The sequence below is a fragment of the Ammospiza nelsoni genome, chromosome 27 (genome assembly GCF_027579445.1).
Source record: "Ammospiza nelsoni isolate bAmmNel1 chromosome 27, bAmmNel1.pri, whole genome shotgun sequence".
NCBI classification, from domain to species: Eukaryota; Metazoa; Chordata; class Aves; order Passeriformes; family Passerellidae; genus Ammospiza; species Ammospiza nelsoni.
In genome coordinates this window covers 693,596-709,346 of record NC_080659.1, presented here as the reverse complement: position 1 = coordinate 709,346, position 15,751 = coordinate 693,596, and the positions used below count along the sequence as shown (strand labels likewise).

General features: G+C 51.4%; 1 protein-coding gene across 1 annotated transcript; it reads right to left on the bottom strand.

Annotated features, from left to right (window-relative positions):
* Nucleotides 1-983: 983 nt before the first annotated feature.
* Nucleotides 984-15,166, bottom strand: LOC132084730 (olfactory receptor 14I1-like). The gene is made up of 6 exons (XM_059489985.1): nt 15,115-15,166; nt 15,019-15,062; nt 14,652-14,838; nt 2,239-3,018; nt 1,149-1,313; nt 984-1,099 (listed from the first exon to the last, which is right to left on the bottom strand). Exons 1-6 carry the CDS (start codon nt 15,164-15,166, stop codon nt 984-986), a joined length of 1,344 nt encoding a protein of 447 aa, XP_059345968.1.
* Between the last annotated feature and the right edge of the window lie 585 nt (nt 15,167-15,751).

Genomic DNA, 15,751 nt, shown 5'->3' with positions numbered 1-15,751 from the left:
GGAAAGCCTGGGGACCCCCTGGCAAAGCCACCGCACCTGCTGTGTCCTCATCCTTGGGCCCCCCAGAGACAAGAGGGAGTGATTGACTGGGAGCCGGGGCAACACCACTTGTCCCTGTGCCCCCTGCAGCACCGGCAGAGCCAAAGGAATCCACCCGCTGACCCTGCAGATACCGGGAGGAGACAAGTTCATTCATCTCGTTAGTCTTGGTTTTTGCCTCTGGCCAGAAACATTCAGGGTACCTCGGATGCACGGTCACCTGGCACGCAGGAAGCGTCCAAGGACCTGACGAGAGAGCGCCATGGCCCCGGGCACCCACCGGCCTCCCACCGGCTGTGTCAGCAGCTGCACTAAAGGTAAACACCCCAGTCCCCTGCTGTGCTGCAGCTCCGGCAGAGGCCGCCTCGGCGGCCGTAGCTGCCGGCACGGCCCGCAAATCTGGCCCAGTGCCGGACGAGACCGGCGTGGCCACCGACGAGACCCGCGCGGGGCCCCCATCCCCCGATACGGGGGCTGGGTGGAATGCCGATGGAGGCGCGGCCCGCGGAGCCGCGTCACTGCGGGGCAGCACAAAGGAGCCAGGCAAGCCCCCTATGAGAGCCCGCCCAGAGATGCAAGGTCCTGCAGCGGGCACCGCCCCCACCAAGCGGAGAGGGACGGGCTGCCCGCCCACCGGAGCGGGGCCGGGTGGAGCACCGACCGACATCCCGCCCCCGGCTGCCTTCACCGGCTGCGCATGCCCAGCAGGCTGCGCAGACCCAGAGACGGGCAACGTCCCGTCCCCGACTATGTCCACCGACTGCGCATGCCCAGCAGGCTGCTCAGACCCGGAGGAAGGCGAAATCGCTCCCCCCGCTGAGGAACCTGACTCGAGGGCAGGAGAGCCCACCCCCACCTCGCTCAGGGGGAACGTGGTGGACACACCGCAGTTCGGACAAAAGGTCGTCACCACAGCAGCCTCAAGTTGGGGCGGAGGCTGACCCTTAAAGGCCCGGAAGGCACACAGAGAGGGCAACCCGTCCCCCGCCCCGCCACCCGCACAGGGCGAGGCAGGGCGAGGACGGCCCGCCAAATCCAGAGAGCCCCCGGGACCAGCTGGCTGTGAGCCCAATCCACTCCAGGTGGATAATGGCCACTCCCCGGCACACCGTTGTGGGGCGGGGAAGGGAACTCCACATCACACAGGAGCTCAATCTCCTCCTCATCTACATCCGAGGTAGAAGGGCTTCCCTGGGAACTCCGAGGGGTACAAGAACCAGACCCCCGCCAAAGCTCCTCACATTTCTTCCACTGCAACAGCAGCGATCCCACATCTACCGTACAATCATCAAAGAGGGCCTCCATGAGGTGGATCCCCAGGAGAGACCACTCCTGCCTATCGAACGCCTTCACAGGGTCCGAAAAAACCCTCGCTCTCGGGCCCACAGAATCAATCTCTCCAAACCATCCCAGGAAACGGACACCTGTTTCAACTGCAGGACCTCCCTCCAGAGATCCAAAATGAGGGAATCATCCTGGAAAACCACAGAGGTTTCCATTGCCCGAAAACAGCAGGCAAAGCACAAAAAGGAGGGGGGGGGAAATCTCACCACAACGCGCTGTCCTTTTCTCAGCCTAGGCTGCAATACACTTCGGCAGTCACCAGATGTCGCCGACCGACATGAAAGGACACAGGCACACACCGCTTTCAGGTGAAGGGAAAAAAGGGAAGTTTTATTCTCTGACTCCACTATTTATAGTTTTACAAGAGTGACAGTGGATTGGAAGGTGTCAGTGACACCTCTGCAATGCCACAGGTCAAACCAACAGTCCATCAACTCTCTCCTCCTCCACAAAGGAATGAAAAACAATGAGTTATTTACAGAAAGTGTGTGGGAAAGTTCACTACAAAAATGTCAACATCAGAAGGCTTAGAAAATCTTAGAAAACCAGGGTGACAAATGACATGTCCTTGTGGACCATATGAAAACAGTAAAAGAAAAGAAAAAACTCACAACCAAACAAACAAGAAGTATCAAAGGTGACTTTCATTACAAGTGATTGGCAGAAACTGGCTAGCAGTTTAATATTTCTGAAACCATCCAGTCATCAGTGTCCACACTGCAGCCTTGAGCTCCCAGTTCCTCAGGCTGTAGATGAGGGGGTTCAGGGCAGGAGGCACCACCGAGTACAGAACTGATAGGGCCAGATCCAGGGATGGGGAGGACATGGAGAGAGGCATCAGGTAAGTTAATGTACCAGTGCTGAGGAACAGGGAGAGCACGGCCAGGTGAGGGAGGCAGGTGGAAAAGGATTTGTGCCGTCCCTGCTCAGAGGGGATCCTCAGCACAGCCCTGAAGATCTGCACATAGGAGAAAACAATGAACACAAAACAACCAAACACCAAACAACCGCTAACAGCAAGAAGCCCAAATTCCCTGAGGTAGGATTTGTAGCAGGAGAGCTTGAGGATCTGGGGGATTTCACAGAAGAACTGGCCCACGGCATTGCCAAGGCACAGGGGCAGGGAAAATGTATTGGCCGTGTGCAGCAGCGAATAGAGAAAGGCACTGGCCCAGGCAGCTGCTGCCATGTGGGCACAAGCTCTGCTGCCCAGGAGGGTCCCGTAGTGCAGGGGTTTGCAGATGGACACGTAGCGGCCATAGCACATGATGGTCAGGAGGGAAACCTCTGCTGAGATGAAGAAGAGACAGAAAAACAGCTGTACAGCACATCCTGAGTAGGAGATGGTTCTGGTGTCCCAGAGGGAATTGTGCATGGCTTTGGGGACAGTGGTGCAGATCATGCCCAGGTCACTGAAGGCCAGGTTGAGCAGGAAGAAGAACATGGGCGTGTGCAGGTGGTGGCCACAGGCTACAGCACTGATGATGAGGCCGTTGCCCAGGAGGGCAGCCAGGGAGATGCCCAGCAAGAGGCAGAAGTGCAGGAGCTGCAGCTGCCGTGTGTCTGCCAATGCCAGCAGGAGAAAGAACCTGATGGAGCTGCTGTTGGATATTTGCTGTGCCTTGGCATGGGGATCTGTAAAAAAGTAATCATGGAATAGTTGGGTTTAGGAGAGGACTTTAAATATCCCCGCACAACCTGGGGTCACTTTCCACCCACTGCCTGTCCAGGGCTCTGCTGCCTGGAGCTGTCCCTGCCAGCAGCTGCTTGCCTGTGCCCAGGGCTGGGCCCTGCCAGTGCTGCCAGAGCCCAGCCCAGCCCTGGGGGCTCAGCTCTGCCCTGCAGACCCCTCCCAGCTCAGGCACCGCCCAGTGGCAGCTCTGGCTCTGCAGGCTCTGATGGCAACATCACAGGAACCCTGAGGAGACTGGGAAAGCAACACTAATGCTGCCTCTAAGGGGCCCTGCAAGGTGATATGTAATTGCCTGGTTTATTAACATCTGAGGGAATTTTGGGGGGTTTTTTGGTTTTTTTTTCTCAACCTGAACTGAGAGATGAATATCTATGTGCACTTTCCTATCCAGGCAACCCAGAACAGTATATTCAAAAAGCAGGAAATTCCCTTTCATGCAGCCCCTGCCTTGCTGTGCTCCCTGTATAATCTATTTGTTCTGGCATTAAATGCCATCCTGGAAGCAGTCCTGAACAATGCAGCATCCTCCCCACACAAGAAGAACACTTCCAAGCCTTACCAGCTGTCTCCTCCCACCCAGATCTTGTCCCCCAGTGCTGGGAGCAGCTGCCAGGGCTGGCTGAGAGCTGTCCCTGGCAGGCAGCAGAGTCCCTGCCCCAGCACAGCACCCTGGGCTGCAGGACCCTGCTCTGCAGGACAGCCGTGGGCACCCCCGGCTGCTCTGCACAAGAGACAATCAGAGAATGTACTCACAGGGTCTGAAGGCATTGGGATGTTCCAGCTTTAGGAGATGGCTCCAGGAGCTGCAGCTGCATTGTCCTGCAGCCAGAGGTTCCTGTGCCAAGGGCTAGCAGTGATTCTGCCCCAGGCACTTCTCAGCACCTTCCCAGCCCTGACTGATTGAAGCTCTCTGTCCCTCTGTGCTGTGCTGGGGGTGGATGCAGGCAGTGCCCGAGCCCTGCTGGGCTGGCAGAAGAGCTGCTCATCAAGAGCAATGTGCTTTTGAAGCTCTTCTTGGTTACCAGGAGCTGCCTCTGTGCCAGGAGCCCAGCCCAGCTCAGCAGCACAGACACAGCACAAGGACTTTAATGAGCCTCTGGGGCTTTGTGCTCAGGCTCTGAACATCAGTCCCTGAGAGGGAGCTGGAGAAACCTCTCCAGAACTCCAAGGCAGAATCCAACTCCAAAGTTTCTTGGACTTTTAGTGGGTCCCACTGAGGGACACGACTGAGAAAGTGTCCCCAGGCCCCAGGCAGAGCAGAGAACCTGAGGCAGTGATGACAGGTGAGGACAAAGAGAAGCTGAGTCTTGGTGCCCTGGGGCACAGCAGGGTCTGTGCCACCAAGGGCTGGGAGGAGACACCTTGTCCTGAGGCCCTGGGGCCTCCTGGCGCAGCCCCAGCCAGGCTGGGCACTGTCAGCCCCTTGTCCTGCCCTCAGCATCCACCCTAGCCCACATCCCAGTGGCCTCAAGGATCTGCTGGAAGGAGTCCCTGGGGAGCCTTGCTCAGGAATGGCCCCGGGGGCTCCTTAATTCTCCCAGGGACTGTAGATTTTTGAAAGGACTTTGGGTTTGGCTTTTGCCTTGGAGTCTCTGAGAGCTTTGTGCAATCCTAGACCTCCAATTATCTGTTTTAATTAGTCCCTGGAGAGGCTTTGTTAGTAACAACATACAGTGAGGCTCATTAATGCTTCAAGTTACTTCAATTATTTTAAGGTACTTGGTGCTTCCCTTTTGATACAGACTCTGTGAGAGGTTTGTGCAATCGTGGCCCCAATTATCTGCTTTAACAAGTCCCTGGAGAGCTTTGTACTGACACTCAGTGGGGCTCATTAATGCCTTGAGATACTCAAGCTTTTTAAGGTAGTTTATGGAGTTAGGAATACTTTTAGGTACTTTTAAGGATTTTCCTTCCCACACTGAGTCTCTAAGAAGTTTTTGTGCCTTCCTGGCCTCCAATTCTCTCCTCCAAGGAGTCCATGAGGAGCCTGTGTTGGGTACCATCTTCCCCTTTTCTGTTTTACAACAAAGATGAAACTGAAAGAATTTTTTAAGACTTTCAAAAAGCATCCAATCAAAGATGGGAAAATTAACAATACAGGAACAACCGCTAAGAGAGTTAAATGTCCTGTTTTAGCTAGACATCATCCAACCCTTTAGTCCCTTGCATTGGAAGAGGTTATTGAATGAGCCTTTGTTTTCCACTTGAAGCTTCTTGAACCCTTTCTTCAGTGCCTGAATGCTCTTGTGGATTGACTTGCTGCGGCTGGAGATGTTCATGCAACACATGCCCTCAGAGTCTACACAGCCATGCCCATGTGCCCAGAGTAAAAACTTTATCGCTGTTCTGCACGGTGGCATGTCTGATGGCCTCTATGTCTGAGAGCAGGGTGAGGGAGGTAGCATTGGTTTGCTTACTTAACAGGCACCCAAGATGGTCTAATTGTCCTAAAGCTTTAGCTGCAGCTACCCAAGGTAGTCCACACTGGGGATGCTACCATCCAATACCTGGATTAAAGCTTGCAAAGCCATCTCTTTGATACCATCCAATACTTCTCCGAGGATACTTGCTGCTTGATCATCTGGTTGGCTGTGTTGTCCTTCTCCAGCTAGATGGTTGATTGTCAATTCTACCCTTGCCTCATTATTAGCATAGTCTGCTATTAATTGATTTAGTAAACACTTCCGTCTCCCTTCCCACAGGGTGTATTCTGTAGGTGACAAGAACATGGTCATATCATAATATATTTTAAATCATAGGGAGTTAAGATGTGCTGTAAACATGGCCCTCATTTGTCCATTAAAACAAGGTAAGTCTTTTCTATGGTCTTTAACTGCCCTACACAGATCCTTGATTTCCTTGTAAACCAATGGCTGACAGGTGGGATTCTGCCCCCTACTTTCATAACATACCAGGGCAATGAGGAATTTTGAGACTATTTGCCAGTCTTCTTCTTTTCCCAGAGATCTTCTGGGGTTGAGGGGTGAGGTGGCTCTGAAGAGTCCAAACTGTCCTCTGGGGAGGAAGATAACTCAGAGCAGAAACATTCAGATTAGAAGTAGTGTGACAGTGGGGCTTAGTATCTTTGATCCTGGGGTTATATTGTTGCTGGAGGCAGAGGCAAAGGGCACTGCCATTTTGTCAGGTGTTGGGGAGGAAGGGCCTTGATCTAGGATAGCAGACTTCCAGGCTGGCCTTCTGGAGTCATGGCCCAGGGTGGAGCTGGAATAATTGACAGTGGGGCATGACCCACAGTTCTGGGGGTGGAGTCTGGAGGTTCATTCAGGGCAGAAGAGAAGGTTGTGGTAGCAGGAAGTGGAGGACCCAAGATGGAGGGAGGATGGTCAGGCTCAAGGGCATCTGGAAAAATTTTAATAATCCACTTCACAATTGATTTTAATTTGTTCTTTGAATATATTTGGGCATGATCCGTGAGAATTAACTTAAAACATCCCTGTATGCTCCTTTCTACTTTGGGAATCCGGCTGTCCATTTTTCTCTTTCTCCGCCTCAGGTGGAACAGCCACTGGAACACTTCAAATCAATTATGGGATGTGGATGCATATTGTAAAAACACAGTGGCAAAATGGGTGATAATTTTCCTGCATTTCCCCAAACCCACCTGCAATCCTACGCAGGTGAGACTGTTGTTGTCCCTGTGGATCCTGGCCAAGGTCCCTCGAAGCAATGATGAATCTTCAGGCCCAGTACAATCAAAAATCCCGGGGAGCGCTGGCCTATCCATCAGCTTACCTCAGCTGACATGACTGAATATCAGGGTCTCAAGGTTCGGTCGCCAAGGGTCTCAATGAGGTTGGCTGTGACAAACCATTCTGGTTCCCCAACTTCAGGGCAAGGGTGGTGAAAATGAAAAGAAGCAGATGCTGGGGAAGAGGAAACAGGAAAGCCTTATAAATATGATTGCCTGGCAAAAGAATTTGAGAATATGGAAACTATAAGCGAGATTGAAATGAAAGCAAGCTTTGAGATACCAAGCCTTAGTTACTGAACAAATGGAAAACAATAGTATGGCCAGCTGAAGGTAATCTTCTTTTGATGAAAAAATACCTCCTGCTTGCAGACAGGTCCAAAGGTCAGAGAAGACCCTACTAGTTTGGCAGAAGATGTCCAAAGAGTAGTTTTTATGGTTTAAAATGTAACACCGTATGGTTATGTAATGATTCTAATAGGCTGTTTGTAAATGCTATAAGGTTTGTATCTTGTATTATATTGTTTAGTGAAAATTAGAATATGCAGCACAGAAGAAGATTTATTGTATTGTAACAGGAACTCCCCTCCTCTTTTGGGCATCCATTTTGGGCACCTCTTTTGAGCTTCTCTTTCGGGCCTGCTCTGAGCTGTGGCTGACAGTTCCAAACAAGGCTCGTGCTGCCACACCCATTGCAACAAACCCCAAGTTCCAAGACCTGGCTTCAGAAATCTCTCATCTCCATCCATCCCAACCGTCCTACCCCCCAACAAGCAGGATCAATGGAGTTGCTCAAAAAGAACTTTAGTAACAGGGTGAAAAACAATTAACATGGAAAAGTTGAACACAGTCTGAGGGGTGGGATTCAAAGACTTGAGGTAAAGGCGAAGCAACAATATATACACTTGAGGGTAGAACACTCTAAAACAATAACCATATAGGGGACACAAGTAACCAGTAGGGGAGGAGAACTTGGACAACTTAGCATAACAACACTAAAGGCTCATGGGGGAACTCTCTAACTCACCCTAAGTTAAAGAAATTATTCCCAGGGCTTGAAACTTGCGCCAGTTCTACCAGGGTAAAATCTGGCTGACTCTGAGTTACAGCCGGGCCAACTCCCACACTGCTGGTTTGCTCTGGTCCTTTGGGACTATGTGGCCCAAGAGAGCCACAAAGATGTCGTGGGTTCCACGAGGCTCTACAGTGTCACAATGGTGCCTTGGATCCATGGTGCTCTGCAGTGTCACAACGGCCCCTTCATTTCACAAGGCTCCCAAATGTCCCATTGGTCTCCATAGGAAGGAAACCACAGAGCCCTCATGTTTCAGGAGCTGATGAACAGCAGCCACCGGAGGCCAAGGCAAGACCTGTCTGTCCTGGCAGGTTTGCTTGGAGCAACTCTTGGATTTTTTAAATTATGAATGTGGAGTCCTAATTTAAAACATTTGTGTCTGGAGAAGAGGGATGGGGGTTTCTTCATAAAAAGAAAAGCAGAGAGCCCTTTCCAGTGTTTGGAAAACAGGTGAGTGCTGCCCCTCAGGAGTCAAAGACCAGCCAGACCTGTCTGTCCTGGCAACTTGTCTGGCAGGAATACTTGGATACACAGAAATTTGGAGGTGGAATAATAATTTTGGCCGTGGATACCTGGAAAAAATGGACAGTTCTTTTCCATAAAATGAAGAGCCCAGAGCCCCAGTGTTTCAGGGGTAGATGGGAGTGGCCTTCCATATTCCAAGGTCAGCCAAACCTGTCAGGTGACCCCAGGGAAACCAAGGCAGACACACCTATTTCATGTTCCCTTGGTTCCACAGGGCCCTGCAGTGTCACAATGGTTTTCTTGCTTCCATGATGCCCTAAGTTGTCATAATGGCCCCTTGGTTACACAAGTCCTTAAGGATCTTAATGGTCTCCATAGTTCCACAAGGCCCCACAGTGTCATAATGGCCTTTGGTTCCATGAAGCCTTGCTGTGTCACCATTGCCCCTTGGTTCCATTGGGGCTCAGTAGTACAACAATGATTCCCTTGATTCCACAACTTCCCATAGTGTGAGAATAGCCTCATGGAAGCATGGGACCCTGCAGGGTCACAATGTTCCTTTGGTTCCATGGGGCCCCACAGTGTAACAATGGTCTCCATGATTCCATGGGGCCTTGCAATGCCACAATGCTCTCCATGGATCCACAGCGCCCCGCAGGATCACAAGAGCCCTTTGGCTCCACGAGGCCCTGAAATGCAGCAATGGCCTCTTGGTTCCACAAAGCCCTGCTGCTTCACACTGGGCCCTTGGAACCATGTAGCCCAAGAGAGACACAAAGATGTCCTTCGTTCCATGAGGCCCCACAGTGTCACAGTGGTCCCTTGGCTCCATGGTGCTCTGCAGTGTCACAATGATCCCCGTGGTTCCACAAGTTCCTACAGTGTAACAATGCCCTTTTGCTCAAAATGCCCCGCAGTGTCAAAGTGGTCTCCATAGGAAGAAAAGAACTGAGCCCCGGGTCAGATGAGAGGCAGTCCCAAGAGGCTGAGGCTAGCCAGAATTGATTGTATTGGCAGATTTTGTTTGGGAGCAACCCTTGGATATAGGGAATTTTAGAGGTTGAATCCTAATTTTGCCATTGGAGCCTAGACAAGAAAGACTGTTCTTTTCCATAGAAAGGAAAGCCCAGAGCCCCAGTGCTTCACAGCCAGATGAGAAGTGGCCCTTGGCATGTCAAATTCAGGGGGACCTGTCAGACAGTCCCCAGGAGGCCAAAGCAAGCAGACTTGTTCCTTGATTTCATGGGTCCCCATACTGCCACCCCATACTGTATTCTCCTTGATTACATGAAGTCTTGCAATGTCACAATGGCTTCTTGGTTTCATGAGCCCCAACAGAGTCACAAGGGTCCATTGTTCCCACACACACCTGCTGTGAAACAATGGCTCCTTGTTTCTATTTTAAATCAATCACAATCAAACCTCAGTTTGATCATTGACTCTTGCTTCCATAGGGCCCATGATTTGCACAATGGTTTCCTTGATTCCATGATTCCTGGATTCCACAATCTCACCATAGTTTCCTTGGATCTCCATTGTCACAACTGACCTATGGTTCCATGAGGTTCTGTGATGTCACCGTGGTCACTGTCAGAGGCTGGATGAGATCAATGTCCCGAGACACCTTGGGATGCTCGGAATGCCCCAGTGTGGGGCCAGGGCTGGGGCGGGCCTTGGTTTGTGGTGGGACAGAGCCCCGCCCCCAGGCCAGCCCTGGCAGAGCTGTCAATCACACAGCAGGAGGAGTGGTAACTTTCACAGACATGCTTCTGTGGCCACTGGAGCTGGCAGGTTGGTTAGCCGCTCTTGGAGTGACCAGTGGAGACTACGAGTCCTGCCACTCCCAGGTTCTCTATGAGAATCCCCAGTAGTGGCTCCGTCTGTGGTGTGGTGATGCAGGCGAGAGCAGGACTGCGAAGAACTGTGGTAAAGGAATGAAGGAGTGGACATGCGTGTGGATGCCACGGCGCTTTATTTGACCCAGGCGGGGCCAGTGACGGTGTCAGGGAAAAGCCGTTAGGGAGGCATTTGAAAAGGGGAAGGGGGTAATGGAAGGAGACATGAGGGACCAATGAACAAAGCCCAGGGGAGGAGTGAGAGACACAACTAAACCAATAGGAAGGGCCAAGGGGAGGGAAGAGGCTCGGGAGAAAAATCATATGCTAGGTGAGGAATGATTGACATAAAAGATTCTCGACATAGAGGGGATGGTTGACAGGTTTGATTGACAGGTAACAGGTGGGAGGAACAAACCATTAGGAGGGAGAACTTGGGGGTAACTGAGGGTCAAACAAAAATCTTAACTTATAAAAATTAACCAACTTTACAATAAACCCATATAAAACACACACAATGCTACAACTTTCTGCTGATTGGCAGAGCTGCCAATCAATAATACAACAGGCAGAGCTGGTGCTCCTCTGACTCTGACTGGGCAAGTGACTGGCAGTCCCACCCCAGGGGCAGGCCCATGAAGGCCCAGGGGGTTAAAAGCCGGAGCACGAGGCCAACCTGTGGTCTGGATCCTGCCTTCTAATGGGGTTCCTCTGTTGGCAATGCTGGAACCCCAGCAGTTGGCACCTATGTGCGTGTATTTCTGTAGATCTTCTGTCTTTCTGTTCTCTATTTCTTCTTCTAATACTACTTACCTGGAATATTTTTGGGTAACTTAACATCTTAAGGGTAAATGTTTTTAGGTTAAATGGGCTAAGTAAATGAAGGTAATGCTTTGATAAGAGTTTTATGTTGAAGTGGATGTTGTATTAAACCCTTTGCCAAAGTTCCTTGATTGTCTCTATTTTGCCAGTAAAATTTTGTGTAATTTTGACCTCTTAGCTCAGTTGGTTAGGGCATGGTGCTGGTATCACTAAGGCTGTGGGTTCAATTCATGAGTGGGCCATTCACAAGAGCTGGACTTGATGATCTTTGTGGGTCCCTTGCTATTAAGAGTATTCTTTAGCATCTGTCCATGTTGAGAATATCTGGTTGGTGTTTCTCCTGTGCACCAAACTCAAGGGAAGGAACCTTTCGTTACCCCCAGCATTTCAGTGTTCTGGGGTGTTCCAGCCCTGCAGGCTCACAGTGGCCTCTTGTTTCCATGAGGCCCCACAGTGTCCCACTGGCCCCTTGGTTCCATGGGCCCCAACAGTGTCACAATGATCCCCTTGGTTCCACAACTTCCCACTGTGTCCCACTGGCCCATTGGTTCCATGAGGATCTGCAGTGTCACACAGGTTTATGACATTTGTCCTTGCTGCCCCTCACATCCCCCTGGCCCACAAACAGCCCCGAGCCACCTGTGAAGGACAGGCCCTGCTGTCCCAGGCTGGGCTCAGGGCTTGGCCTTTCTGCTTCCCCCAACCAGCCCAGGCCTTGCTCAGCATTGCAGTTCCCTGCTCAGAGCCTTGGGCTCTGTGCAATCCTGGCCTCAAGGATCTGCTCTCACCAGGCCCTGGGCAGCCTTTGGCACTCCCTGCCCTCAGTGGGGCCCAGCAATGCTCCAAGGGACTTGGACTTTTGCTGCTGACTCCTTGAGCAGCTTCTTCAGCCTTCTCTCAGCACCTGAGGGTCCTGGACTCAGCCCCTAAAACACTGTGGGGCTCAATAAAATAGAGAAAGCCCTCAGGGGCTCTTTCTCTTCCTTCAGTGGTCTTCAAGTGTCCAGGGCTTGTGCAGTTGATTGGAGCCAGTTTGTTGTTCTGTTAAGGAGAAAGATTTCAAAGTGCACCTCATGACATTTTTATTAACCAAGTGTGTATTTTTATTTTCCAGATCAGAGAAGAGCGGATAGAAGCATTCCCCAGGTAACCTTGATGCTGAATGTCTCTTTAGGAGGTCTGGGCACAGAGAAGAATGAGCCCCTTGAGGGCTGACCCGGTTTGGACAAGCTGCTCCTCACCCCCAGCCTCACCATGTCTGACATGGCCCACCTGGCACTGACATCCCTGTGCCCTGCAGCAGAACCTTGTCCCCTGAGCTCTGCGGCTCCATGTCCCAGCCCATTGCACCATGTCCCCCATGCTCTCATCAGGGCTCTGCCTGCACACAGGCCCAGGAGAAGTTTTCCTGTTGGGAAGGAAAGAATGGAAAAGCCTGAGCAGGTTTCCGAAACAACAAACCCCACTCAGGAACCACCTGCTCAGTCCAGGCTGCCTGGAATGGTGTCACCTTTCTCTAAGGGACAGTGTGAGCAGAAATGATCTCTGGAAGCAGAATTCTCTGAGTGTTCCAGCTGAATTCTCTATCCCTGTCCTTTCCCTGGATCTCTGTTGCAGATGGAAGCTGCTGGTGCCATCCTCACCTTTAACCTCTCTTTGGAATGCAAACAGATATTCCGAGGTGTGTTCAGCAGGATTTGCTCAATGTTTCTACAAAACTTTTGTGTTCCTCATGGAACGAAGGGGCCATTTTTGCACTGAGGGGGTGACGTGGAAGCAAGGAGTCAGTTGTGACCATGGAGTGCCATGCAACCAAGGGGCCATGGTGACACAGCAGCACCATGTGGATCCAGGTGTCCATTGTGACACTGTGGATCCAAGGATACCATGGAGACACCCCCAGAACTTCATGGAACCAAGGAGTCCATGGTGACCCAGCGGGGCATCATGGGAACCAAGGAACCACTGTTGGCAGTAGGGAAACTCATGGAACCAGGGGCCCTTGTGGCACTGCAGAACCATCAGAGCTGCTGGACCTTGTGCCCTGGCCCTGCACAGCTCCTTGGGAGGCATGGCAGGAGCAGCACCCTGGGAGCCTCGGGAATGCCCCTCTGGGATCCATGGCACACACTCCCAGGGGCTGGAATTCCAGTTCCCAGCCAGGAAAAGATTTTCCTCCCCTGGGAGGCAAAGCTCTTAAGAAGGAGCCAAAAGCCAAGTGGAGCAAGATCTTACAGTGACATTACACTGCCAGCCTTCATAACTTCATCCATGGTTGTTGTAGCTCATGGATTGGGAATGAAATCAGGGCAGGGTCTTTGGTGGGATCTGCCCTGGGTCAAGAGAGTCACTGAAAGAGAAACAGAGCAGGCAAAGAGAGGCAGGAGAGAAAGGAGGACACAAACACAATAAGCTGAGAAGATGGCACTCTGAAAAACAGACCAGAACTGACTGAAAAGGAAAGGGACAGAAATCAATAGTTCTGAAAGTTCCATTTACTATCAAAATAGACCACGTGCACCCAGACATACACAATTTCGATCCCACACCCTCAAAATTGGATCCCACTTCTCCCAATCTCCTTCCAATCCCATTTCACCCTGGAGATTGTGGAATCAAGTAGATTTGGCATGGGACTGAGTTTTTCTTAGGTGAGAATAAGGCGTATTTACATGGATTAAGCAATTTTGGGATAAAATTGAGGTGTTTTCAATGGGATTGAATCATTTTGAGGTGACATACCTGTCTTGAATTCTGGAGTGCAAGGATATGGAGAACATTTGCTGAAATCCCCAAAGAATCCACAAATCTTCCAGAATATGTCCAAACCCATAAATTCCTGGTAAAGCAACTGTTAACTGATGGAACTTTATATATCTTTGATAAATTTCTTTCTTTTTAGTCCTATTTCAGGTGTTTTTAAGTGATAAAGAAAAATCAAGAGGAAATTGGGTCCAAACCAAAAGGATAACCAGCCAGGTGTCCTCCCAGCACAGATCACTGAATGTGGGTCACCAGGGCTCTGCCCAACATGGATCTTCCCATGGGGGATGAAGCTGGAGTGGTGCATGAAGCTCTTCCTGCAACTGGAGCATTGCCCGGGCTTCCCTTACTAGTGCCTCCATTGGTGTCTGGTCAAGTGAGAGCTGCTGGTGAAGCTCTTCCCATACTGGGGACACTCGTAGGGCCTCTCCCCAGCATAGAGGCACCGGTGGGTGATGAGGGTGGAGTTGTGCTTGAATCCCTTCGCGCAGTCAGGGCAGTGGAAGGGACTCATCCGTGTGAGTGCGCTCATGCAGGAGTAGACTGGAGCTGGTCTGGAACCTCTTCCCACACCAGGGACCCTTGTAGGGCCTCTCAACAGTGTGGATGCGCTGGTGGCTGATGAGGTGGGAGCTGCGGTTGAAGCCCTTCCCACAGTTAGGGCAGAGGAAGGGCCTCACATCCGTGTGAATTCACTGGTGGCGGAGGAGATGAGAGCTGCTCTGAAACCTCTTCTGGCACTCGGGACACTCGTAGGGCTTCTCCCCAGTGTGGATGCATTGGTGGGTCACAAGGGTGGATCTGTGGCTGAAGCCCTTCCCACACTCCCCACACTCATAGGGCCATTGTCCAGTGTGGATCATCTGGTGGCTGATCAGGGTGCTGCTCTGCTGAAGTTCTTCCCACACTCCAAGCACTTGTGGGCCTTCTCCCCATTATGAAGCTGCTCATGGACCACCAGCTCTGAGCTCTGGCTGAAGCTCTGTCCACCTTCCTCGTACAGGGTAGGTTGTTCTTCCTCAGAGCACCCTGGGCTGGGTTTGGAGCCCCTCCTCATGTGGGATGTCTGAGGTTTTTCTTCCCTGTTGGATTCCTGTGCACTAGAGTAGTTCAAAATGGGCTCTTTCACAAGGTTTTTCCATGGAGTTTTTTTCCTCCCTGGTCTCTAACCTCAGGCCCTTCCCTGGGGGAGGAAGGACAAGGAGAGGATGGGATTTGCCTCGGTGCCAGAGGGAAGGGGAAGGAGATCCCTCCAGTGCATCCCCAGCCAGACGGGGTTGGCACTGGGGTTGTCCTGCAGCCGGGGGCTGTGCTGGGCTGGGAGACGGAGCAGGAGGGAGGGGGAAATAGGAACTGACTTCCACCTCACCTGCCTGGGTCTCCCAGGGCTCTTTCCTCTTCCTCACAGCCTCCTCTTCCATTGAGTCAAGGTTTGGGAATGGGAAATCCTTTTTAGGGAAGAAAACAAAGGGTGCACACATTGTCTTTTGTACTGGTTTTAAAGCAAACCTGGGGAGGGTCTAAACCAGATTTTCAATTTAATAAGAAAATTCAGATCAAGGCAATGATACAGAAACACTGCCTTAAACTGCCCAGAGTCAGGATACAACTTGACACCCTGTGTGTCAGGGTGTTGGCAGCAGTCCCATTAAATGGTGGCTGCAGTCCTGTTGGAGTAATGAACGTGATTCTGTCAAAGCAGTGATCCTGTAGAAGGGTCTGGTCTTCCTCTGAAGGTCCAGTGGTGGTTATGGAGCTCTTGTCCTCTGGGAATCCAGTAGGCAAGCTGCTCCTGGTCTTTCATACCTCAGCTTATATCCAGGTAGGAGTGCTTGGATCCTCCCCCTGGGCGGAGCATCCCACAATGGGATGATGGAATTTTATCAGTCCTGCAGTGACACTCAATGGCCCATTCACAGAAGATATCTCCCCTGGAGGGCATTATCAGGGGTGAGTCATGGAAGAGATAAAGAACACTGCCTGGCCTGTTTATAGCAGTTGATGAA